We start from the raw sequence: 27,349 nt of genomic DNA, 5'->3' as shown, positions 1-27,349 counted from the left end.
CAATGTGCGCACACCGTCGTCTGTGCATGCACAGAGGTTTAAAATGTCACAAAAAGGTGACTCTGTCAGACTTTGATGCTATCTCAAAATAAATGAATTTCCAAACTGCCAATCTTTAAGGAAATCTTTTCTTTAATTGAGCACAGCCATCGGATCATGACTCGATGTGGACAAGACTGACCTTTTGCCCCCCAATCCCTCCCGTTCCGATCCCCAAATCTCTGCTTCTCATTGGCTATCTTACAAATCATTCTTCAGACTTCTTGTCTCGTCATTTCCCAGGAATGTCCCCCCCCTCCTCATTTCCACGACAACCCGACTTCAAAGGGATTTAGCAGGCAAAAGTTCAGAGCTTATCTCTCTCTCTCCTCTGCTCTCTATGCCAGCGTTGAAGTGCTGACAGACATCATGACGTCCGTGCGGGTGGGCGGAGCTTTCCCGCAGCTGACGCTATCGGTTCGCCCTAGCCGGATATACGTGGCTGGATTTCACCCCTGGCTGTTCTGTCCCCAACCCCACGCAGACACACCAACAGACGTTCAGGAGTTAAAGACCAAACCAGCTGGCAAAATCCTTTTCCTTATGATAACGGAACTTGGCAACAACCTAGTGGCTGCCTGCCAAGAGTTTATTATTTACAAAGAGGAGAGATAACTTCTCCCCACTTCTGATACATCAAAGGAAAGCAGCTCAATAATTACGGAATTCATCAAGTCCAGAGATACTCCAGCAAAGTCTTAAAGCAAAAGTCCGGCAATGCAGAATGGCGTGGAAGCTTTCAGCTTTTTTCGTCACAAGGTTTGACTGGCCACCACGCTCCCTTTTATATCCTGTGGGGTGTGGTCCAGTGACTCAGCCTAATCTCAGGCACGCCCTTTCTTCTGTTGCATGCGCTTATCTCTGCGATGCTGGCGTGGATCCAGCCAAGACTCATTACCCTCATCACTGTCCATCTGTGGCTGTGTGGACGTGCTTGGCCCTGGCCCTATCTCTTGCCCTTCGGCGGACACCGAAGGCATTGCCAGAGAGGAGGGTCCTGGAGAGGGAGGCCTGGCCAACTCCTCCCCTTCACTCTTGGAGTCCTCTCCTGACGATGACACAGGCTCCGGTAACGGAGCCACAACACTGGCAGAGGCCCCTATGCGGCCCGTGTTTGGCTCGCAGAGGCTCTTTGAAAGTTCCAGGCTGGCCCCGCGGGTCTGATTTAAGCACCCCATGGGTTGGATCCAGACTGCGGGCCTTAAGTTTGACACCTCTGTTCTAGAGTCTCCACATCTTTTTTACATCGTGGTGACCAAAACTGGATGCAGGATTCCAAGTGTGGCCTTACCAAGGCATTATAAAGTGGTATTAAGACTTCACGTGATCTTGATTCTATCCCTCTGTTTATGCAGCCCAGAACCGTGTTGGCATTTTTGGCAGCTGCTGCACATGGCTGGCTCATATCCAGTGGTGGGTTCCTCCCAGTTCGGTCTGGTCCGGCCGAGCCGGTAGCGGTGACGATATGACGTCACTGAACCGGTTCTCCCCCCCGCCCTCCCACCCCACCCTTACCTTTTATTTGGCCCCACCCCCAATCTATTGCTGCCTCCTGAGTCCCAGCTGATGACTAGAGGGAAAAAACTGTTTAAACTCTTGCCAGGGGGCTTCAAAGGGCCGTCCTACAGCTGATCAGTGTTAAAAGCAAACAAATGAGTCAGGTCGTAAGTGTGAGGACCTTCCAGAGATGACTCTGACCAGCTAGCCACGCCCACCTAGTCACATGACCTCCAAGCCACACCCACAGAATAAGCCACGCCCACAGAACCGGTAGTAAAAAAATTTAGAACCCACCCCTGCTCATATCTAAATGATTGTCTAGCTCCCCAAGATCCCTCTTACAGTTACTATTATTTTACTCATTACTATTGCTACTCATCTCCGTTAAAAAAAAATAATCACCTATCAATATGCTGTAAACAGGCAGTCCCCGACTTACAAACCGTTTGTTTAGTGCAGGGGTGGGCAACTGTGGCCCTTTTACAACCTGTGGACTGTCTCAGGAATTCTGGGAGTTGAAGTCCACAGGTTGTAAAAGGGCCACAGTTGCCCACCCCTGGTTTAGTAGCTATTCAGAGTTACAATAGCACTGAAAATAGACTTAGGACTGATCCTCGTCCTTATGACCATAAACAGCATCCCCAAGATCACACGATCCAAATTCGGATGCTTGGCAACTGACATGTATTTGTGACGGTTGCTGCAACTGCCTGGGGTCATGTGATCGCCCTGTGCAACTTTCCCCATTTGCTTCCAGCCAGCAAAATCAATGGAGGAAGCCGGATTTGCTTAACGACCGTGCGAGTCACTTAACATCTGCTGGGATTTGCTTCACAACCGTGGCAAAAAGAGGTTGAGAAATTGGGCACGCCTCACTTAACGACTGCTTTACTTAGTAATGGAGATTCCCGGCCTCTATGGTGGATATAAATCAAGGACTAACTGTAATGAACAACAAGGGGACAGGTAGTCCTCGCCTTACGGCCAGAATTGAGCTCAAAATTTCTGTTGCTAAGTAAGACAGTTGTTAAGTGAATTTTGCCCCATTGTATGATCTTTCTTGCCACATTTGTTAAGTGAATCACTGCAGTGGTTAAGTTACTGACACGGCTGTGAAAGGAATCCGCCTTCTCCGCTGACTTTGCTTGTCAGGAGGTCGCAAAAGGCGCTCATATGACCTTGGGACCTTGCAACCGTCATAAATATGAGACAGTTGCCAAGCGATTGAACTTTGATCCCGTGACCCTGGGGATGTTGCACCGGTCGTAAGTGTGAAAAAACGGTCCTAAGTCACTTTTTTCAGTGCTGTTGCAACATGGAATGGTCACTAAATGAACTCCTACCTATATATGTGGGATGAATATTTCCTTTTAAAAAAAAAAAAATCAGATCTATTAATTATTGCCAAAGTATCAGGCTCAGGAATTCTGGGAGATGAAGTTCACAGGTCATAAAGGAGGCAGAGTTGCCCACCCAGGTCTAAACAGGCAATTACATGCTTAATTGTATTTTCATTCTGAATAGAATAGAATAGAATGGAATGGAATGGAATGGAATGGAATGGGATAGAATAGAATAGAATAGAATGGAATGGAATGGAATGGAATGGAATAGAATAGAATAGAATAGAATAGAATAGAATAGAATAGAATAGAATAGAATAGCATAGCATAGCATAGCATAATAAGTAGAATGGAATGGAATAGAATAGAAAAAAAGAAAAGAATAAATAGAATATAGAATAAAATAAAATATAGAATATAGAATACAGAATAGAATAGAATGCAGAATAGAGTAGAATAAAACAATAACTTTATTGTCACGTTGAAGGTACACTTATCGGCATACATTTAAATGAAACTTCGTTGCACAGAGCTCTCAAAGGGTCACCACCAACATACCCTACATAAACATGACAAAATAAATAAATACAAAAATTATGCTTATGCCCACATATATTATGTGACACACAGAGAAACAACACAGACTAATTTGGATATATGCACGTATACGGCAAGAAAAATGAATCTTGCAAGTTTACAAGTTTTTATGAAATAATATTGCTTTTTTTTCTTCTTCTTCGTACGGATTGGTGGTTAGCTGAAGAGATCCTCTTCAATATACCATTTAAAAAGAGCAGCCCTACAAAATACAACTAATAGGAAGCAGGTCACTGCAGCTGGTAATCGCAGCTTGGGTCTTTCTGAGCCTGGGTGTATGCTGCCAATGCTCCCGTGCATTTAGTAAGCTTTGGCTTTAAGGGATACATTAATTAAATTGGATGCATTTGCCCGTCCCCGCCCTGCCCCCGCTCCATTACAGGGCATGAACCAGATTTTGTGTGATTAAACAATCGAGTTCCTATAAGCCTTTGGTTTTGAACGTGCTTCAATGTTCTTCTTTCCATGTACAAACAACAGAGCCTAGAGGGCCCAGATTCACTTAAATCCCGCCTGACTAACTTATCAACTGCAGCGCTTCACTTAACAACGGTGGCAAGAAAGGTCGTCAAATGGGGCAAAACTCACTTCACCAATGTCTCGGTTAACAACAGAAATGTTGGTCTCCGTTATGGTTGTAAGTTGAGGACTTACCTGTATACTGCTCCGTAGCGTTCTACGGGCACTCTCTGAGCAGTTCACAATGTCAGCATACAGGCCATCCTCGACTTACGACCACAATGGAGCCCAAAATTTCTGTTGTTAAGTGAGACATCTGAGAGACTTTGCCCCATTTTAACCTTGTGGCTGGACCATCTGACTTGTTTTGAGTGCTCTTGCTTCTTTTCCATCCTGTTTCTTTTAACCTGTTCTTTGATTTGTATCCTGCCTTTATCATATTGTCTTTTAGAAATAATTCAAAATGGCCAGCATATCCAACACACTTTCCTTCTCCCATTTCCCCCACAGCAATCCTGGGAGGTGAGTTGGGCCAACAGAATATCTGGCTCAAGACTACCCAGCTGGCTTTTGTCTAAGGCAGGACTAGAACTCCCTGCCTCCTGGTGACTGGCTGGAGGTCACCCAGCTGGCTTTTATGCCTAAGGCAGGACTAGAACTTCCTGTCTCCTGGTGATTGGCCCAAGGTCACCCAGCTGGCTTTCATGCCTAAGGCAGAACTAGAATTCCCTGTCTCCTGGTGATTGGCTGAAGTTCACCCAGCCAGCTTTCATATTTAATGCAGGACCAGAACTCCCTGTAGCCTGGTGACTGGCCTAAAGTCACCCAGTTGGCTTTCATTTCTATGATGGAACTAGATTTCCCTGTCTCCTGGTGATTGGCGTAAAGTCACCCACTTGGCTTTCATTTCTATCATGGAACTAGATTTCCCTGTCTCCTGGTGATTGGCGTAAAGTCACCCACTTGGCTTTCATTTCTATCATGGAACTAGATTTCCCTGTCTCCTGGTGATTGGCCCAAGGTCACCCAGCTAGTTTTCATACTTAATGCAGGACTAGAAGTCCCCATCGCCTAGTGATGGACCTAAAAGTCACTCAGCTAGCTTTCATTTCTATGATGGAACTAGATTTCCCTGTCTCCTGGTGATTGGCCCAAAGTCACCCAGCTGACTTTCATGGCTAAGATGCTACTAGAACTCACGATCTCCCGCTTTCTAGCCTGGTGCCCTCACCGCTGAGGGGCTTCTGGAGAACGGCCATCCCTGTGCAGTTTTCTACATCTTTGGGGTTGTTTATATTGGTTATAATAAATCCATTGATCTGCAGCAAATGTCGGATCGTTTAGATGATCTTAGGCACGTTTATGGCTCAGATTCAGCCTTCCTCACTGCTAACATCGGGGCAATGTCCCTGGCCCACTTCATAGGGCTCTCTGAGTGCTCTTTAAAGCAGGTGAAACAATTGAAACACTAAAAATATATTGATGTGCAAAATATACCTTCCTTGCCCAGCCAAATGGGAGAAGCCATTGGGACGCCTATGGGATCCCCACAGGTGACTGTATACCCCGAGGCTTCAGCTGAGACAGTTGAGGGAAAACAGCAGCTGCCTTTATAAAGTCGTTCATCACCGACTTTGGGGTGACTCATCCACAACTCCACCTAGGCCTGGGAGCAAGGAAGTGAGACCATGGCCAGGAAGTAGTAAGGAATTGCAACATAAGCCTACAAACCCAGAAAATTTCCGTAGTCAGATTTCATTCGGCGGAAGAGCCTGTACTTCACTTCCCCTGGACTTATCTATAACTTCTTATTTGTTTACCCAGGAGATAAATCTTCACTTACTCATAATTCTAGTCTTCTTGCCAAATTAGTAACAGTAATGAAACAAAAGATCCCTTCGGACGGATTGCTGGTTTCCCTTTGCCAACCTAATGCCTTTTCGACACGTCGGCTAAACTTCGGCATACTGTAGTTCGGCATCAGAGCACATGATGCGATGTTTTTTCGGGCTGTTGTGTTATTAAGGCTTGTCAAACTCGATTTCATTGAGGGCCGCTTCAGGGTTGTGTTTGACCTTGGGGGGCTAGGGGGGCCATGACCAGCTCGATGTCACTTGTGTCGGGGGCATCTGTGATGGCCTGAGTGCTTTGCCAGTGAGAATGGGCTCCCGAGCTCCGTTTTTGCTGGCAGAAGCACCGGCCAGTCTGCTGTTTCCAGGGTGGCTCTGTGGGTCAGATCTAAGCACCCCGTGGGCCGAATCCGGCCCCCGGGCCTCGAGTGTGACACCCCTGCCCTATACCATTTTAGACAAATGGTTGTCCAATCTCTTCTCAGCCAGATGTTTAGACTGGATGTTGACTTTTTCTTCACCTATCAAGTCCTTCCCAAGGACCTAGGGTAGGCACAGGTTCCTGTTGATTGGTGCTAAGGGTATCGTCTCAGGATATACGTTGTTCCAAATAATATTGCCTTTTGCAATTGACTGATTTTGTTACTTTATTAGTTCAATTTTATTTATTAGTTCAATTTTTATATATGCCGCCCTTCTCCGGAGACTCAGGGCGGTTTACAATGCATTAAGCAATAGCCTTCATACTTTTGTATATACCAAGGCTCAGTGGACTATGCTGATAGTATTCAAATGGTGCTCCAGTTGTTTTGGGATTGCACTCAAGGCACCTGGTACTGTCATTGTTTCCGCTTGCCATAGTCATTCTATTATTCCCCCCCCCCCCATTCTACACATCCTTTCTAGTCAAAATTGGGGATTCAAGGAAATTATTGTCCAGGAATACCATTTGGGTTTGGGAAAGGCTGTCCTAAATACCGACATTTTTCTATTGTTACCAGCTAAAGCACCTAATTGTCTTTGGATGATGTAGGACTGGACATAGTCCTCAACTTAGGACCACAATTGAGCCCCAAATTTATATTGCTAAGCGAGACATTTGTTAAGTGAAATCTGCCCCGTCTTACAAGCTTTCTTGCCACAGTTGTTAAGTGAATCGTTGTAGCTGTTAAGTTAGTAACACGGTTGTTAAGTGAATCTGGCTTCCCCATTGACTTTGCTCGGCAGAAGGTCCCAAAAGCTGATCACATAACTCCAGGAATCTGCAACCGTCATAAATGTGAACCAGATGCCAAGCGTTTGAATTCTGATCATGTGACCATGGGGATGCTGCAATGGTCATAGGTGTGAAAAACAGTCATAATTCACATTTTGCCATGTTGTTGTAACTTTGGTTACTAAACAAACTGTTGTAAGTTGAGGAATGAAATGGAAATCTCAGGTTTTAGGCCAGATAAAGACAGATGGGGTGCCAAGAAAATTACCCAGACTTGTCCATGAAGTCATCAGTTCTTCCTCGCATTGTAATTTCTATTCATTACCCCACTGAGACAGAAACCTCTGTCCTATAATCAACTGACCCTAATTTTTAAAGAATGTAAACCACAAGCGGAATGAACCATGACACCCCTTAAAAGATATCCAGAATTAACAATTCCTTCAGTGATTAAAAGCTATCCTAATGTGGTTGCTAATAAAGCAGCTTTTAATTGTTTTTTTTAAAACTTAATTTAATTTGAAGTCATCAGATCCTGTCATTCGGGTTCCTCTGTCTAAAGGAATTCAAAATTATGCATAAATGGCATGAAAACCTGATACTGCTTTGTGGGAAACAAAGAGTTGAAATTGTAGGCACTGTGGAAGAAAAATCCTGAAAACAAGGTTTCAGAGCAAGCCCACATTCAAGATGGCTAACAATAAAAACCATAAACAAGATCTAAAAAACAATAAACATCCATATTAAAACTGTACAAGAAAAGTCCCATCAATTCACAACGATGAATTCACCCCATTCATTATTTTGAAAACATATGGATTTTTTTACTACAATAATTGTTTATTTATTAGATGGGGAGAACATGCAGCCAAATATCTATTACCAGGATTTGTTCCTGTTATTGAAGAATGGTTGAGGATTTGTTTCTCCTCAGAGGAATTGTGCTCAGAGGAGAAATAAAACTCAGGAGTGTGTAAGCAGTGAAAAGGGTTATCCTACTCAATTTCTAGATTGATTGGGAGAAGCTGCAGTAATCCAAATTGTCTCTTCCAATAATTGAAATTGTTATATAGAAAAGGGAGGAGAGGGAAGTTTAAAAAGGGGAGCTTTTTCAGTCTTCCTCAACATTTACTCCCTCAATGTTGGATTATCAATTCTCATTTCTGTAACTACTATAATCCACACATCTGGGAAGCAACCCGGTAAACAGGAAATGGCGATGTGAACACACGAACAAAAACACACAAGCACGCACACACTTGCTTGCTCATGCTATTCTTTATAACCATGACTCCTTTAAACAGAAGTACAAATCCGGAAAAGAGAAGGGAAACAAATAATAAGGCTTGAACAGTAATTCTGCTCAAGACAACACCCCCAAAACCCTTGTAACATCTAAAAAGTGCTCTTTAAAGGTGTGACCAGGACCACCCCCCAATTTAACCCGACATAAAAATGAGCAATAGCTAGCCCAAAAAAAAAAAAAAAAATTGGAAAAAGAGGAAGGTGGGGGGGGGGAGAAACCATCCCAAAGGCTTATATATACAGTCATTCTGACCAAAACGACAACAACAAAGAAATCCTCCTGCCTCTGAAAAGCGCTACTTAGCACCAATTTAAACCCCAACCTAAAAATGAGCAGCAAAAACCATCCACATGTTGTTTAGCAGAAGTAATCAGATCCCCCCTGAGGGTGGGTGGGTGGATGGGTGGGTGTAGGATTTATTCCAAGAAGCTCAATTTCTCAGAACTGGGTTTGAGATCTACCCAGTTTGGTGGCACTTCTTCAGCAGGAACCCAGCCAGGACTGCGGTGCTTTGTTTACTTCTATCTAGACCGAGGGATTTATAGCGTCTGTCGCCTGGTTGGTACGTGTCTACTGGGAAGAAAGTCCCCTCTATTTTCTCCTATGCTCAGGTGGGTACCCAGGAGGAGGGCAGGCATCCCAAACTGGAAGGGGCCACACTTGAGATTTCCAGCCTCCTTTCCCCAGTTGTGTTTCCCCCCCCCCTACTTTGATCTTTTTTTTTTTTTTTAACCTTCTTGGTTTTCACCTTTTTGAAACTAGCTCACTTGGAGATGCTGTTTCCTGGTTCCCCCATTTTGGGCTTCCAGGATTTTCACCTCTTTGCCCTGCTGCTTCACAGAAATTTGCCCATTGGATCCTAACCCCAACATTTTAACCTAAGACTGTCTACGGTTGACCTCACGCCATTCCTAAGAGGCCTGTAAGAGGTGTGCATAAGCGCCCCAAGATGCCTACCGTCCCTGTCCTAATATTCTCTTTATTTGTATTCATTTTACGTATTCAATTCATGCTTATACTTACATATATTACCTAATAGGTACTTGACAAATAAATAAATGAATAAATAAATCTCTACCATCCCAAAATAAAATGTCTGGACTTGGCCTCTTACCTGGTTATCCTTTACCTGGCTGGGGATGATGGGAGCTGTAATCCAACCTCCCATTTAGAGACCACCAAAGAGAGGAGGGTGCCCTCCCCAAACAGTCACCCACACAGAGGCAGCCCCCTTTCCTTACCTTGAAATAGCCACCCTCGTAATGCGTATTGGGAGGCCCGAAGATGGCCACCTCCCAGTTGTAGAGGTCCCCCTCGTCCACCAGGCTGACTCGGAAGCCCTCCACGGGCTCCTCCTGAAGCCCTTTCAGCTCCAGCAGCAGGGCCTTCTGCGAGCTGGGCACAGACAGCCGCGCCATGTCACCGGCTTGACGGAGGAGGCGATAAAAGGACGTAGGCCTCGAGCGAAGCCGGGGACTCGCGTGAATGCGCCGGCCGCGAAAGGGGAGGGGGGAACCGGGCGGGAAAGCAGCGGCGGGCCGGGCAGAGGAAAGGAGAAAGAACGGAAGCGCTGCGGACCCGAAAGAGCGCCACGAACAACCGCACCACTGAGAGGCGGCGGCACGACAACAGAGAGCGCGCGCGCGGTGCTCCCTGGGACGCGTAGTTCTTGATGGGAGGGAGGGATGTGGAGGGGGAAAAAAAAAACCGCCGCCTTTCTCCACCAATGAGAGACGGATTTCCGGAGAGGGCGGTCCGGAGGGCGTGGAGACGACTACATCTCCCAGCAAGACTTGAGAGCAGCGCCTTTCAATGTAGCCTCCCTCCCGCCCGCCCACCCACGTGAGGCCGGACTACAATTCCCGACAGCGAGCGGGGCCAGAGGGCGGAGCACGCACGCGCCTTCGTGAGAAAGTTGGCTCGGCTGGGGAATTGCCCATCCGAAGTTGTTTATTTAGATTTTTTTCCCCCCCTCCCAGCACCGGACGGTAAACACGTGTCCCCGCGTGTGCAATAAGTGTGTCACGGGGATGCGTTGTGTCATACAGAGAGACCTATTGGCAACGCTCACCCAACCCGCCTGAGAACAGCTGAACTCTTTTATTTATATGGGGTTTTTTTGCACCGCAAAAGGTTGAGCAAGGTTACAATTTAGGGGGGAAAAAATGCAATGATTCCCTCTTTTCACCGGCCCTGTGAAGGTTGCTGTGCATCATCACACCTTGTGCCTCTGCGTTGATGCATTTCACCGGGAAGATTGGCTGACTTGACTACATTTTCCTAACCCGGGTTGCTTATTCAGGCATAGTTTAGGTCAGGGGTCTGTAACCTTAAACACTCAAAAGAGCCATTTGAAGTCTTTTATGATCATTTTTACTGTACTTTACTTTTATTTAATTTGTATACCGCCCTTCTCCCGAAGGACTCAGGGCGGTGAACAGCCAACAATAAAATACATACATAGAAAAATTTAAAAAACAGAAATAAAATTGAATTAAATAATTTGGCCCAGAGAGATTAAAACCCCAATCAATTTAAAACAGATTTAAACTTTGAAAATTAAAAGAATTAAAAATATTAAAATATTAAAATTGTTTAAAAAGAGGGAGAAAGTTAGGCCAGGCCCGCCTGGTGAAATAAAATGGTCTTTAGAGCGCGGCGGAAGGTGCGCAGATCCAGGATCCTCTGTATCTCTGGGGGGAGCTCGTTCCAGATAGTAGGTGCCCCCACAGAGAAGGCTCTCCCCCTGGGGGCCGCCAGTCGACATTGTTTGGCCGACGGCACCCGGAGGAGTCCCTCTCTATGAGAGCCGGTGGGAGGCTATTGGTGGTAGTAGGCGGTCCCACAAGTACCCAGGTCCTGAGCCATGGAGCACTTTAAAGGTGGTAACCAAAACCTTGAAGCGCACCCAGAAGACCACCGGGAGCCAGTGCAGCTCGCGCAGGAGGGGTGTTACATGGGAGCGCCATGTCGCTCCCATTACCACCCGCGCGGCCGCACTCTGCATCAGTTGGAGCCTCCGAGTGCTCCTCAAGGGGAGCCCCGTGTAGAGAGCGTTACAATAGTCCAGGCGGGAGGTGACGAGGGCATGAGTGACTGTGCGTAAGGAGTCCCGATCCAGAAAGGGACGCAACTGGCGAATCAGGCGAACCTGATGAAAAATCCTCCCGGTCACGGCCTTCAAGTGCTCTTCTAAAGACAGCCGTGAATCCAGGAGGACGCTCAATACTTTTAAGGGTTTGTCTTTTCTTCACATTTCTTTTCCGTGTATAATCAATGATTAATCCTCTGGCAAAGGCTTTCATTGTATCCCAACGGTTTTGTATCGATGTTTCTTTCTTATTCTCCTTGGAAAAAAAGTCCAATTCTCGTTTCATTTTCTGTGTAAAATCTTTCTCTTTTAATACGCATTGTAAGCCGCCCTGAGTCTCCGGAGAAGGGCGGCATATAAATCAAATTAAATATATATACATATATATATTGTATTGTTCAATGTCCATCTAGATCTGCCTTTTCGCCCTTTCCAAATAGCAGTCACTGGATTATGATCCGCCCATGTATTAGTATCTATATTCACTTGTTCAATATTTAAAGTCAATTCCATTGTTGCCCATATCATATCCAATCTGGACCAAGATAAGTGTCCGTCAGAGTATATTGTCTATTTTTCCCATTTCTCTCCCTCCAAATGTCTTTCAAGTTTATTTCCTCTCTCATTTTAAAGAAGGTCCTCGGCAATATCTTTCTACTATATCTTGTTGTTCTACTTGTTTTATAGTCCAGTTTTTCATCTACAATTCCATTAAAAGTCCCCCATCATGCAAACATTTTCATACTCCATTTCAATTATCTTGTTATGTAATTTCCTGTAAAAATCACTCTGATTATTGTTAACGGCCGTATATTACTACTAAAAGTAGTTTTGTATTGTTATCAATTAATTCCACCATCAAAATTCTGCCATCTGGGTCAGCATACTTCTGCTCAGCTGTAAATATATTTCTAATATACAGAGCAAAACCTCTTTTTTTACTTTGCGCCAATGATAGAAAAGTTTTACCAAGTTTTGGTTGAAGATCGCCTAACTTGACCATTTTCTTAACTCGGGTTGCTTATTCAGACATAGTTTAGGTCAGGGATCTGTAACCTTAAACACTCAAAAGAGCCATTTGGACCTGTTTCCCACAGAAAAGAAAACACCGGGAGCCACAAAACCCTTCCTGTGCCTGACTATTTCTTGAGCAGCCACAAAACTAGCGTATGTTGTTGAATTAAACGTTATGTTTTCTTCTGAAACTTTTCTTTTTTTGCATTTATCCATGGTTGGCCTATCGGGGGTTGAAAAGCTCAGTAAATCACATGCGGGTAGGTGTTACACGTTGGTTGTGACACATATCTTGAGTGACAAGGAGCCGCAGCAGAGGGGTGAAAGAGCCACATGCGGCTCCAGAGCTGACTCCAGTTGCTGACTCCTTGTTTAGGTCTACGCTTGTGAGACAAAAAGCTTTATTACTCTCTTAATGTCTATGGAGATTCTCAGCCATCCAGGTCATGGTTGTCCCAAAGGTGCTTTTTCAAGAGGCAACTGGATTTTCTTGTTTTTTCTTTGGAAGAAGTTTCACTTCCCATCCAGGAAGCTACTTGAGTGGATGGTGGGGAACGGAAGGATTTATATTCCTTGCAGACAGCTGGTCATTTGCATTCTTTTAGAGAGTATTTGAGGCCACTTGGAGATTTAATCTATGTCCTCAGGGTCACCTGAGTGGTGCAAATGGGTGTGGAGCCTTCTTGGCTGCAGGATGTTTTCTGGCCTTGGTCCCTTCCCTGTTGAAATCAGGAACAGGCTGTTGGGGATGAGCCTGTGTTGTCTGCATCTCAAACTGAAGTGCAAATGGTTCCTGTAGTCTGCATTTTTTTCTGGAAATCCGTTCATACTCTCATACTCCACCATTCGAAGGGTATTCATTCCAAAGTGCATAGGTTAAAGTCTACGGAGTTTCTCAGTCATCCAGGTCACACTTGTCCCTGTAGGAAGTTAGCACCCACCCCTTTCCTGGAAGAATGAAATATTTTAGGAAATATTAAAAAAGACAGAATATTATGTTTCCCTGGTTGAGAAATGGAGAAACTTGTTTTAAAGACAAAGCAACTCCCACCTTCCTGCCTCTCCGCCTTTGTTAATGGGCCAGAGGCAGAAGCTCAATCTTTGACAATAGGACCCATCTGCAACACAATAGCAACAGAAACTCACCACATGGCACCTGGGAAGATTACATCAGCCAGCAAGGCTAGCTAAGACCCTCACCCCCTGGGAGTCTGACAACCAATCAGGATACTATTTCGGGGCCCCAGGAAGTTCAAAGTCAGAGAAAGCATAAAACCTGGGGACTCGCTGTATCTCGCCCCTTTTTCTGTTCAGGAACTCAAACCATGTGATCCTGTCCACCATTAAACCATCTTTCCAAGCAAGTCTCCATATTTCCAGTGTCTTTTTGTCCACTTGGGAGCTGAACCCAGAAGGATATTTCTTCCAACATCCCAAAGGTGCTTTTTCAGGAAGCAACTGTACATTCTGTTTTTTCTTTGGAAGAATTGTGGGAAGAAATTTCCCTGGTTCCTTCCCAGCTGGGAAGCAGTCACCGATGGTGAGAAGAAATAGGCATGGAAGCAGCTGCCAGAAAAGGGATCCTTTGATTCAGGAAGGCAAGAAGAGTAGTGACATAGCTAGAACGTTTCTGGGTTGCAAGCAAAGTGGCCTGATAAGTGTATGGATTTTTATACCCATCTTCCCTTTGATGTGGTTTGATGAGATTTTGTATGTGCCTTTAGTTAAGGTGATTGCTCTGAATTCTGTCTTCCTGCCTTAATGGTTTAATCCTGTTCCTGGGTCTTTGTCTTTCTTATCCTGGGGGGGTAATTCTGCCAGGAAAGAGGAAAAGGGGAGTTCCAGGGGAGTTATTTTTAGCCTGATTCCCCTCCGCTTAATGGCTCTGCTTAAGTATTTCTATTGTCAGCTCTGTTAGCAGGTCTGCTCTGTGTTTTTCTTTCAGCTGGTGCTTCTTGGTTTTCTTAAAGGGGGAAGGGCTGGCTTGAGTCTCTTGCAGGGGTGAAATGCTACAGGTTCGGACTGGTTTGGCCGAACTGATAGCGATGGTGGCAGGTAGTTCGGAGAACCGGTAGCTACAGCAGCGCAAGGCTCCGCCCACCCACTTGGTTGTCATTAAAACCATGTGACGAGTGGCACGTGCATTTCCGAACCGGTAGGGAAGGTAAGTAGATTTCACCCCTGATCTCCTGGCACATTATTTTGTGAGGTTTCTGGTGCTATGAGGTCCCTGGCATTGTCCCCCTGGGGTACACTTCCCACAGAAGTTTTGCTTCTCATCCAAGAAGCTTCTTCAGCTCTGACTAGATGGTGTAGTGTATGTCAGAAGCTTCCTGGGTGAAGAGCACAAACATCCAAGCTGACCGCCTCATAGCTAAATTCCATGCAGATCACCCGGACAAGCCAGGAGGGGGTGGGGTAACCCCTCGGGGCAGGTGAGGTACTAAACTTATTATTTATGTCACGCAGGCCCCGCTGGGAGAGTGAAGGGAGAGGGGCCGGATGTCAGCGTTTCAACGCTGGCATAGAGAGAGCAGAGGAGAGCGAGAGATAAACTCTGAAACTTTTGCCTGCTAAATCCCTTTGAAGCCCGGTTGTCGTGGAAATGAGGGGAGGGGGCACATTCCTGGGAAATGACGAGGAAAAGAAGTCTGAAGAATGACTTGGAAGACCGCCAATGAGAAGCAGAGATTTGGGCATTGGAAAGGGGGGGATTGGAAGGCAAAAGGTCAGTCTTGTCCGGTGGCTGAGCTCAATTAAAGAAAGCTTTCCTTAAAGTTTGGCAGTTTGGAAATTCATTTAATTTTGAGATAGCACCGCAGTCTGACAGTGTAGTCCAACCAACTCAGACTGAGGACAAGACCAACCTCCAAGTGGCCTCATCGACTCTCTAAAAAGAATGCAAATGACCAGCTGCCTGCAAGGAGTATAACTCCTTCCATTCCTCACCATCCAGTCAGAGCTGAAGAAGCTTCTTGGATGAGAAGCGAAACTTCTTCCAAAGAAAAAAACAAGGAAGTCCAGTTGTCTCCTGAAAAAAAGCACCTTTGGGATTGCCTCCAAAATGTGCCAAGCCAGGGGTCCTCAATCTTTTCTTCACCACAGATCCCCTTGCAATACCTTTTGTGGACATGGACCATGACCACGGACCACCCCCCAAAAAAACCTTAATTCAAGATTTCAATCATAACATTTCTTCAAGCCTTTGTGGTCCCCCTGTGATGACATCACAGCCCCCCCCCAGGGATGGGCAGACCACAGGTTGAAAACCACTGTGCTAAGCTTTTCCCAAAGGTGTTTTCCTCCAACAGCAATAGGATGTTGTTTTATTTCTTTGGAAGTTTCACTTTTCATCGAAGAAGCTTCTGGAGAAGTGAAATGTCTTCAAGAAAAATCAAGAAAGCCCAGTTGTCATCAGGAGAAAAGCAGCTTTTGGGATAAGGATGATGTCTGGGTGTCTGAGAATCCCCATAGACACTAAGCCTTTAAAATCCTCGACTTACAACCATTCATTTAGTGACCGTGTGAAGTTACAACGGCAGTGCAAACAAGTGACTTATGACTTTTTCACGTGACCGTCACATCATCCCCATGTGATTTGATTCATTCCATGATCAACATCAGACGCCTGGGAACTGGCATGTAGTTTTCATGGTTGCAATATCCCAGGGTCATGTGATCAGCTTTTGTGACTCAGTGGTGGGATTCAAAATTATTTACTACCGGTTCTGTGGGCGTGGCTTGGTTGGGCGAGGCATGGCTTGATGGGCATGGCAGGGGAAGGATACTGTAAAATCTCCATTCCCTCCCCACTCCAGGGAAGTCCCCATTTCCTCCCGACTCCAGGGGAAGGTTACTGCAAAATCTCCATTCCCTCCCCACTCCGGGGGAAGGTTACTGCAAAATTCCCATTTCCTCCCGATCAGCTGGGACTCGGGAGGCAGAGAATAGATGGAGATGGGGCCAGTCAGAGGTGGTATTTACCGGTTCTCCGAACTACTCAAAATTTCCGCTACCGGTTCTCCAGAACTGGTCAGAACCTGCTGAAACCCACCTCTGTTGTCACTTTCTGTAAGGAAAATCAAAGGCGGATTCATTTAACAACCGTGTTATCCCACTTGGGAGGATTACACAATGTCCTAAGATCAACAGTAATCCAGATCTAAAGGCAACCAGTGAGTAAAAAGATGAAGTCTCTGAAAAGCTGAATTTGCTAATTTCTTCTTTTGCTTCATTCTCATTCCTTTTCATGTCACCTGTTTTAGAGTTCTGCTGATGGACACTTTACCCGTTGCCAGCTAGTCTGCAAACTTTTTCCAACCGAAGAAAAAGATTAAAACAGGCTTCAGGTGAGTAAGGAATGCTGAGAAAAAGTTGGAGGGAAAAAAAAACAGGTCTTATCTGACTGAGACACTGAACGGGCCCATATGACTGTTTGGACTAGATAAAAACTTTTGTTTGATCTAGATGTCAGAATAGCAGATGTGTCTGGCCAAAGGATGAACCAAGGATGAGTCACAATGCTACCGAACCCCAAATTCTTGATTAAGTAGGGAGAATTTTAAGCCGCAGGCAGGATAATAATCTTGAAAAAAGAAAGATCAAAGAGAATAAATAATTCTGCTTCTGTATGCACTAAAATCTCCTTGAAGCTTGGAAAAGTCTAGACGAGGAAAGATCTAGACTTTTCCAGTGAAAAGGAAATGATGTCTACTGTGGCCTTTAAAAACAATCAAATCAAATGCCTCCATAAATTTTTTTTTTAAACCAACTTGACATTTGCCATTTTCAAAAATCTACTTTATTCAATGGATACACTAGGAATGGAAAGACCTGGGTTCTAGTCTCCCCCTCAGGCACAGCAGCTCATTGGCTGACTTTGGGCTAAACCCCTCCCTCTAAACCTAAGAACCAATCGGATGTAGCAGGAAAGTTGGGAGTAGGAGTGGCAAGACTTGGGTTCGAGTCCACCTCCCCCGGCCACAGAAACACATTCGCTGACATTGGGGCAGCTCCTTCCTCTCAGCCCAAGAATCTGGGTAGGGTTAATGTTGGTGACGATACTAAAATCGAGGATTCTGTGTTTGTGTGTATGATACAGATTTATTTCATTCAATTGGATGCTGCCCGATTCCAGAATGATGGTGGGTGACTCTCATATAATGAACAGAATTAAATATATATATATATAAATAGGAATGATACAAAGCACACACACACACAAAAAAAAAAAACCCCAGACACACTAGAAAAAAGAAAATGAGGACAAAATTGGTCAACCATACAAGAATGTATACCAACAACTTCCAGGGGCTGCTCCAGTCATTCTACTTGCCCAAGCCCTGGGAAGAGAAGAAAAATCTTTCACGTTTTCTGGAAAATCACATGGATGGATCTCAGGGATAACCTCATCCAGGGGACCATGACAGAAAAGACACACTTCCAGGGTCCTGATAAACGACATTGTTTGATGGAAAGAACCTGGAACATGTGGAATCTGCGGTCAGTTTGTAAGGGCCAGGCCAGGGATCAGCAACCTGCGGCTCTGGAGCCGCATGTGGCTCTTTCACCCCTCTGCTGCGGCTCCCTGTCACTCAAAATATGCGTCACAACCGCCAATGTGCAACACCTCTAAACCCTCTAAACCTAAGAACCAATCGGATGTAGCAGGAAAGTTGGGAGTAGGAGTGGCAAGACTTGGGTTCGAGTCCACCCCCCCGGCCACAGAAACACATTCGCTGATATTGGGGCAGCTCCTTCCTCTCAGCCCAAGAATCTGGGTAGGGTTAATGTTGGTGACGATACTAAAATCGAGGATTCTGTGTTTGTGTGTATGATACAGATTGATTGAGCCCGGTAGGCCAACCATGGATAAAAGAAGTTTCAGAAGAAAACAGAATGTTTAGTTCAACTACATAAGCTAGTTTTGTGGCCGCTCAAGAAATAGTCAGGCACGGGAAGGGTTTTGTGGCTCCCGGTGTTTTCTTTTTTGTGGGAAATGGGTCCAAATGGCTCTTTTGAGTGTTTAAGGTTGCAGACCGCTGGGCCAGGCAGACACTACAAGAGATAGGTAGTTCCTCAAATTACTAGCCTGTATGCTATTTAGGACTTTTATAGCCAGCCCCTTAAATCCCAGCCAGAAACACACATTGGTAACCAAGCCAGCTTCATGAGATAGTACTACTTGAGGAGTTGCCTGGAGGTTTGGAGATGTTTAAATAGACTGTACACTGGTTTGTAACAGAATAGAGTTGGAAGGGACCTTGGAGATCTTCTAATCCACCACGCTGCTCAAGCAGGAGACCCTATACCAAGTGGCTGTCCAATCTCTCTTTAAAAGCCCCCCTAGTGATGGATCACCCACAACTTCTGGAGGCAAGTTCTGTTCCACTGGTTAATTGTTCTCATTGTTAGGACATTTCTCCTTAGTTCTCAGTTGCTTCTCTCCTAGATTAGTTTCCACCCATTGCTTCTTGTCCTGCCTTCAGGTGCTTTGGAGAATAGCTTGACTCCCTCTTCTTTGTGGCAGCCCCTCAGATATTGGAAGACTGGTATCATGTCACCCCCTAATCCTTCTTTTCAATAGACTAGACATACGCAATTCCTGCAACCGTTCTTCATATGTTTTGATCTCCAGCCAAATCATTTTTGTTGCTCTTCTCTGTACTCTTTCCAGAATCTCAACATCCTTTTTATTTTGTATTAAACATCCTTTTTAACTAAAGACTATATGGAAAAATGGGGTTTTCCCCCCAGATGATATATATTTTTTTTGCTTTAATTTATATGCCGCCCTTCTCCGGAGACTCAGGGCGGCTTACAGTGCGTTAAGCAATAGCCTTGATTTGTATATTTATACAAAGTCAGCTTTTTGCCCCCACAAACTGGGTCCTCAATTTACCTATCTTAGAAAGGATGGAAGGCTGAGTCGACCTTGAGCCTGGTGAGATTTGAACTTGCAGTAATTGCAAGCAGCAGATGTTAATAACAGTGCTTTAGACCACTGTGCTACAGGCTCAGCCAGCAAACAGTCTCCCAATGGGCAGCAGAGTGTTTGCTGGCTGCCAGAAAAAAAGCCTAGAAACTAGTAGATTGTGATTTCACTGAACTAGGGCTGCATAAAAATCTTGGTTTACGTAGGAAGAACCTGGCTAAAGATATAATTTTTCCCTTTCTAATTCCTGCATTTTTGATGCGAGACGAGACCAGGTCAGTTGATGGGAGCAGAGCTGCCACATGGGCATCACTATCTGCACTACTGCATTCTGGGCCCGAGGAAGCTGGCAAGTAGTCTTCAAGGGCCGCCCCATGTAGAACACTTTGCAGTAATCAAGGTCAAGAGGTGACTAGGGCAGGAGTGACCACCTGAAAAGCTTCCTGATCCCGGAAAAGGCAGAGTTGCCCCACCAGATAAAGCTGGGCAAAGCTTCTTGGCCACCTCCTCACTCAGCAGTAGCTGTAAATCCATAAAGACCTTCAGATTGTACCTGACCTTCAAAAAGAGAAGCACAATCTCATTTAAGGTATCTCTGGATCTTGATGGCCCTAATGTCCACAGCTACTCAGTCTTGGTAAGACTGAGTTGGAGACACTTCCTCCTTATCCAAACCTGTAAGAACCTCCAGGCACTTGACCAGCCTGGTATCGAAAAATATAATTGGATGTCAGTTACATTGATGGTACTGAACTCTAGACCAGGGGATCACCGTATCTAGATGTTTTATGTAGATGTTATATAGGAGAGGAGACTATAGGGCTTGAGAGTGACTTCCGATTGCCAACAGTAGCCCTGAAGGAAGACGATTGTCATAAAAATGTGCCCTCAATTTCCAACCTCTGGTGTGGAAGGATGCCATGATTGATGGGATTGAACTCTGCCAAGAAATCAAGGAGCACAAGAATGGATTGGCCATCATCATCCAGGCTTTGTCAAAAGTCATCTACAAGTATCATCCAGACCCTCTCCATCCTAAATCCCGCTGAAACCAGTCTACATAATCTCCTTCCTCCAAGATTCTTTGCAGCTACGGTCTAACCATCCTCTCAAAGATTGGAGATGGTTGGTGGTTATTTAACAATGTTGGGCCTCTTGAGGGGGCCAAACTACCATCTCTTTCGAGGTCAGAGGTGCTACCCATCCATCAATGTGAAAAACACTACAGCAAGGACCCAACCTGCCTGCCACTTTCAAGACCCAAGGGACTTCAGAGCCAGCACACAGGCGGTTGAGCTAACACCACGGAGAACCTGGTCAATTTCCTTGAAAATCAACGGTTCAAACTGTTCCCAGTTCACACTAGAAGATAGAGCCTCAAGCACCCTTGGCCTTGGGGCAGATTTGAGTGACTTTATCTACCAGGTAACTAGAATATTTTTCACAGATCTGCAGGTCCTCTGGCCTGTCCCAATTCAGTAGGAACCAGGGCATCTACTGGATGGTTATCTGTGGATGCAATAAAGGTGGAGAAATATTGATGTATCTCCATTAACAAAGGAATCCCTAATACGGGCCCTTACCTAAATTCAATCAGACTCACTCCCAGTCATCTTCCAATAGCACTCCAGGAGTCCCTTCTGGCACATTCTGGAATTCCCTAACCGTGAAAGCAATCAACCAGTGGAACAGCCTTGCCTTCAGAAGTTGTATATGCTCCATCACCGGAGGCTTTCAAAAAGAAACTGGACAGCCGTTTGTCTGAAATGGTGTTACGATTTCCTGCTCAAGCAGGAGGTTGGACTGGAAGTTCTCTTAGGCCCCTTCCAACTCTATTATTCTATCTCTATGTCTAACTCCTCAGGAAACCAAGGTGCAATCCAGGATTAGCACCATGAGGACAATATAGTCCAAAGCCCAACCTTCTGCCCCATTCAGATGGCAACTAGGGCCGAATTGCCCACCAGATCCTTGAGGGGGTCTCCATATAGGGGTGTCCTTGAGGGGTGTCCAACCATGGCTGGCTGGGGAATTCTGGGACTCGAAGTCCTTAAAAGTTGCCAAGGTTGGAGACCCCTTCTTCCTATGCCTGGATACACAGACCTAATCCTACTGCCCTTCCCCCACCGCAGGCACCCCCAAGAATCCACCCAGTCCCACAAAAGACTCAAATCACCCTCCCGGATCGTGAATGTCCAAGGACGTGGGTGGTTTAAAGGAAGCGGGGAAGCCCTTGCAACAGGAAAGAAGCCCTTCATCTTCAAAAGCTCCCTGGGTGACTGGATCAGCCTCTCTCTCTCTCTCTCTCTCCCAGCCTAAATGACCTCATAAAATTGTCACTGTGGTAAAATATGAGTGCTGTGCCCCATGTATTGCCTTGAGATATCTAAATCAATAATTCAAGAATAAATAAGAACCAATAATAAATAAGTAAACAAATAATAAGAGGTCAGGTCAGCCTTTGGGCATACCTTAGAGCAGGGGTGAACAACTATGGCTCCTGTAGGATCTGCGGACTTCAACTCCCAGAATTCCTGAGCCAGCATGGCTGGCTCAGGAATCCTGGGAGCTGAAGTCCACAGGTCCTAAAAGGAGCCATATTTTGCCACCCCTGCTTTAAAGGGGAGCTGCCCTGCTGAACTGAAGAAAGCAAACCGATTCTGGGGATCCCCCTTGCCTGCACCCCCCAAAACAGACCAAGTCCATGTCCATTTGCACCCTTGTAGCATCACAGATCTCTGGCGCTCAGGAAAGCCAGAGAGAACCACACCTCCTCTCCCTGCGGGGACTCAGTGAACGGACTTCACTCTGGTAACAAAGATGGAGGAAGCCCTCTTGAGGAACTCGTCCTTCTTCATGGCCGCGCTGGCTTTCCTCTCCAACAGCGCCTGGTCCATCGCCATCGCCAAGCAGTCTGGCCTGAGCTTGGATCCGGCTTCCAAGCAACGGATGGGAGGAGAGACGTCGGTTATGTGGAGGGCATCTTCCAGGGTGCCCAGCACGGCCGTGCAGACCCTTTTATCGGCGGCTCCCGAGCTGTCGTCGAGGGCATCGTAGAGACCGTCGGCCTTGGTCAAGAACTCGAGAAGGATCAGGCAGGTGAGGACGCCGTAACGGAAGATGTCGAAGGGTACCACTTCGTGGTCCCGGCACGAGACCTTCTGCAGGAGGGGCTGCAAGGTCTCGTCGGAGGCGCCCCTCTCTTGGCACAGCAGTCGCAGCAGCTCGCTGTAGGTCTTCCCGTCCACGCCGGGTTTCTTGCCCTTCCCCTCAGCACTGAGAGCATCGTAGGCGGAGTGGACGTTGTTGTTAAAGGCCGTCCTAATGGAAGAGGAGGGGAGGGAGGGGGAAAAATTAACAATGTTAACGGATGGTCTTGGAGCAGCAAAGCCCTAAAGTACAGTCTGAGGAGAGTGTGTGTGTGTGTGTGTGTGTGTGTGTGTGGTTTTGGTCACAATGGGCTGCTGACAGGAAAGTACTTGGAACTGCGAGATGGCCCCAAACCTGGATTTTTATTAATTTGTTTGTTTTCATCCCACCCTGTATTATTTTTTTTTACAAATAACTCAAGGTGGTGAATATTTCCAGCATGTTTCCCTCCTCCTATTTTCCTCACAAGAACTGTGTGAGGTGAGTTGGGCCGAGAGAGTGAAGGGACTCAGCTGGCTTTCACGACAAAAGCGGGACTAGAACTCCCTGTCTCGTGGTGATTGGCCCAGTCACCAAGCCAGGTTTCACGATGAAGGCGGGACTAGAACTCCCTGTCTCGTGGTGATTGGCCCAGAGTCACCAAGCCAGCTTTCACGAGGAAGGCGGGACTAGAACTCCCTGTCTTGTGGTGATTGGCCCAAAGTCACCAAGCCAGCTTTCACGACAAAGGCGGGACTAGAACTCCCTGTCTCGTGGTGATTGGCCCAGAGTCACCAAGCCAGCTTTCACGAGGAAGGCGGGACTAGAACTCCCTGTCTTGTGGTGATTGGCCCAAAGTCACCAAGCCAACTTTCACGACAAAGGCGGGACTAGAATTCCCTGTTTCGTGATGATTGGCCCAGAGTCACCAAGCCAGGTTTCACGATGAAGGCGGGACTAGAACTCCCAGTGTCCTGCTGATTGGCCCAAAGTCACCAAGCCAGCTTTCACGATGAAGGCGGGACTAGAACTCCCAGTGACCTGGTGATTGGCCCAAAGTCACCAAGCCAGCTTCAATGGCTAAGGTGGAACTAGAACTCCCAGTCTCCTGGTGATTGGCCCAAAGTCACCAAGCCAGCTTTCATGGCTACGGCGGGACTACAACTCAACAGTTTCCCAATTTTTAGTCTGGTGTCTTAACCATTAGACCAAACTAAGGATGGTAAGATTAAGGAATTGAGTTTAGGTAAAGGTAAAGGTTTCCCCTGTCCAGTCATTTCTGACTCGAGGGGATGGGTTAGAGTTAGATGAGGGACCCAATGTTGTCTGAAGACATTTTCCGTGGTCATGTGGCTAGCATGACTACAGGTAGTCCTCAAGTTACAACAATTGAGCCCAAAATTTATGTTGCTAAGTGAAACATGTTAAGTAAGTTTATCTCATTTTACGACTTTTCATGCCAGAGTTGTTAAGTGAGTCACTGCATTTGTTAAGTTAGTAACATGGCTGTTAAGTGAATCTGGCTTCCCCATTGACTTTGCTTGCCAGAAGGTTGCAAAAGGGGATCACATGACCCCAGGAACTGGGAACTAAATGAACTGTTGTAAGTCGAGGATTACCTGTACACGCCGAGGTGCATGGAACACTGTTACCTTTCCCACCGAAGTGGTACCCATTTATCTACTTGCATTCACATGCTTTTGAATTGCTAGGTGGGCAGAAGCTGGAGCACATAACTGGGGTTCACCCCATCACATGGCACTTGGGTCTCGAACCCAGGCTGTCAGCTTTACAGGGGATAAGCTCAGCATCTTTAACTGGTGATCCATAATGCCCCCTCCTCCCAAATGGAGCCTAGATCACATTAAAGCTGGATCAAGTACTGTATTACTTTAAGAAATGACAAGCTGAATTGATCAGCGCTCCATATTGGGTCTTCGTTGAAGTAAAAAAAACTTACTTAGGGCTAGGCTAACTGTTTTAGTTTCAGCCATTTCTAATTCCAAAGTCAAGAAAGAGTTTGGGGTATCTGGAAATATATCAGCTGCATAATAACTGTTTTCACTATTTTGGAAGAAAATTTCCAAAAATACCCTCCAGACAGCCATTCTGTATCTAATAAGATATATTTCAGACTCAAATTGAGGTGTTTTGAGTTTGAAATGGTTGGAAACTAAATATTTTAAAACACTCAACTGTTGATGAAAACATTTAAAGTTGTATAATTATTACACTTGTTATTGCTTTTCTCATACAAGTTTTCTTTTAACTTTAGAAAATGGCATCAAGGATGCTGAGCTTTTCTATGTGTCAATGATTGTAATCAGTTTCAAACAACTAAATAGGATTAGCCATTGGCAAAACATTTCTTCTGTATTTCTTCCTAGGAAACGTCATACAGGTCGTCCTCGACTTACAACTGTTGGTCGTTAAGTGACCATTCAAAGTTACAACAGCAGAGAAAAAAAGTGACTGACAATCAGTCCTCACACTTACAACCACCGCAGCATCCTCACATGATCGTCATCTGATCAAAATTTGGGCAACTGGTATACACTTAAGACAGCTGCAGCGTCCTGAGGTCATGTGATCACCATTTGCTACCATCTCATTTGGCTTTCGACAAGCAAATTTAATGGGGAAAGCCGTATTTGCAGTGATTCGCTGAACAACCATGGCAAAAGAGTCATAATATCAGACACAACTCCCTTAACAACTGCTATGCTTAGCAGTGTAAATTCTGGTCCCAATTGTGCTTGTTGAGGACTACTTGTGTGTGTGTGTATACACACACCAGAGACTTGCCAATAAACCTTATGCTTACTTTACATGACAACTAATATTTATACATATCAGCTGACAAAAGTCTTATATTTTGTTTGATTCATATATTAACATACAGTAGAATTATTTTGTTCCTTCTACACATAAAATGGTAGGCTGCCTTGGGAAAACACATCAAACTTACTTTATGCCAAGAAAAATATGCTTGGAGTAGACATATTTGTGACTTGGCTTTCGCCAAAAGTAAATCAAAGTAAAAAGCAGAGGATTAAAGAAATCAGTAATGATTTCATCTGGAAATTTCATCTGGCTAGCAATAAAAATTAATATTATTCACAGATCTTCTGTAGTCATGGTTCATGAAATACTGTATTTCATCGAGTTTATAAAAATGGTGAGATAAAGGGGAATATTTATTTCTCCATGATGGCTAACAGAACCTACTAAACTTCTTCCAAGTCTCATCTTTAGCTTTTCCTATAAGTTGCAAAAGCAAGATATTTTACTCTGTAAATTTCCTTTGTTAATACACAAGTCCTTTTTTCCTTCTCCACTTTTCCTCACGCTTTTTAAAAGAATTTTAGTCTCAACTCGAAAACCATCCAAGTCTTCAGTGATAGATGTAATATTTCCCCTCTTTAGACTCAAAAATATTTAGCATACGGAATATTGAAGTAAAAAATGCCCTTGGTCACTGACTAGGCTTCTTGTTTCCCCATTTACTAAGCTGTAATAATTTCAGCTGATTATACTGCAATTCTTTATGACTAATCATGTATTACACTATACATTACTTTAAAGTTTTAATCATTATGAATTATGTTTGATAATGAATGCATCTAGAATCGTGAAATGGGTGAATCATTATGCCTGGTAGGAAGAGAGCTGGTAGCAAAAATAAAATAAAATAAAAATCAGGAGGGGGTTTGGGTGGCATCTTTACTGAATAACAAATTTTATTATAAAGGCACCAGCTTTTTGTGAGAGGAAGATCCCTTTATCAGATATGTAGAGTGAGGAGGGAGGATTTAAATTGGCCAAAATGGGCTACAGCATCGGAGGTTTTGTTCTCTACCAGGCTCCATAAGGGCCTCTGGGGCCCCCATGTCAGTCAGCCCAAACCGACCATTAAAAGGCAGTCAGAGTTCCTGATGCAGCCCAAAACAATCCATTATTTCCATTTTTTCCTTCCTGTGGGTCCCTCACACCTCCATGCTCGGCCGCTGTAGAAAGAGAGAAGAAAAAAAAACTACATTTCCCAATGAGCCCCGCGGGCGGAGTCCCTTAGACCCGCCCGTGGGCCGACCCGTTGCATTGTGGGGATCGTAGTTCCGTCCCTCGCAAACGGAATTCTTCGCCCCCACCTGTGGGAATGGTGGGCCAGGCCCAGATACCACAAGGCCCGGTCGAGACACAGTTGCCGCTGGGGGTCCCCGCCGTCCGACAAGGCCTCCGTCGCCGCCTCCGGGCTACTCTGCGTCAGCTTCTCGAAGTAGCCGGCTAGGAAATCGACGGGTTTCTCCGGCCGGGCTTCGAGCACTTTGAGGAGAGCCTCTCGCACCATGTCGGTCACGCCGGACTGCAAGAGGAACTCCGCCTCACCCTCGGAGACGCCGTTCGCTGACAAGGTCGAGCGGCTCTGATCGGTCCCGGCCGCCGCGGCCGCCGCCGCGGGGGATGAGCGTCTCTTTTCATTGGCCGCCATTTTGGTTGAGGGCACTGTTTCTCGCGGGCTGCCATCTCGACTGAGGTCCGTTGGATCGCCATCTTAAGTAAGGGCCCTCTCTTTTCGACGCTCCCTCCCACCCCGGGAGCGCCCTCTATAGTTTTTCCTAGTGGCCAATCAAGAGACCGCTATGAGGTCATGAATCTGCGCCGAGACAAGAATTTGTCTCGTGAACGGCTTCCCAAAGCAGCCAAACGGGAGATTAATTTTCAGCGGGAGGGAAGAAAGGGCGCGTTCCAAACTTACTGCCATTCTCCACCTTTTTAGGTGGAGAACTCACTTTTTAGGTGGAGAACTCACTTTTGTGAGGCGGAAGCGCACCTCATTCTGAAAACGTACCAAGCATTTCGGCCATAGAGAT

At 45.6% G+C, this 27,349-nt stretch overlaps 2 protein-coding genes across 2 annotated transcripts in view; both read right to left on the bottom strand.

Annotated features, from left to right (window-relative positions):
- Positions 1–9,983, bottom strand: part of CDC34 (cell division cycle 34, ubiquitin conjugating enzyme) — a 34,848-nt gene extending 24,865 nt beyond the window's left edge. Inside the window, exon 1 of the mRNA XM_087874416.1 lies at positions 9,552–9,983. Within this exon, the coding sequence (XP_087730542.1) occupies positions 9,552–9,728 (177 nt within the window). The 5' untranslated portion in view covers positions 9,729–9,983. The remainder of the gene's footprint in view (positions 1–9,551) is intronic.
- A 9,618-nt stretch (positions 9,984–19,601) lies between these two features.
- Positions 19,602–27,076, bottom strand: TPGS1 (tubulin polyglutamylase complex subunit 1). Its single transcript, XM_034422675.3, has 2 exons — positions 26,627–27,076; positions 19,602–22,670 (listed from the first exon to the last, which is right to left on the bottom strand). Exons 1-2 carry the CDS (start codon positions 26,965–26,967, stop codon positions 22,139–22,141), a joined length of 873 nt encoding a protein of 290 aa, XP_034278566.2. The 5' UTR covers positions 26,968–27,076; the 3' UTR covers positions 19,602–22,138.
- Between the last annotated feature and the right edge of the window lie 273 nt (positions 27,077–27,349).

This window comes from Pantherophis guttatus, chromosome 1 (genome assembly GCF_059756535.1).
Source record: "Pantherophis guttatus breed Tessera chromosome 1, ASM5975653v1, whole genome shotgun sequence".
NCBI classification, from domain to species: domain Eukaryota; kingdom Metazoa; phylum Chordata; class Lepidosauria; order Squamata; family Colubridae; genus Pantherophis; species Pantherophis guttatus.
This window is presented reverse-complemented; position numbering and strand designations above follow the sequence as displayed.

Excerpts from the sequence above, each read along its gene's own strand:
- TPGS1 (XM_034422675.3), bottom strand. The coding sequence starts at position 26,967 with ATGGCGGCCAATGAAAAGAGACGCTCATCCCCCGCGGCGGCGGCCGCG. Across the intron at positions 22,671-26,626 it reads CTGGCCCACCATTCCCACAG|GACGGCCTTTAACAACAACG; the intron begins GTGGGGGCGAAG and ends CTCTTCCATTAG.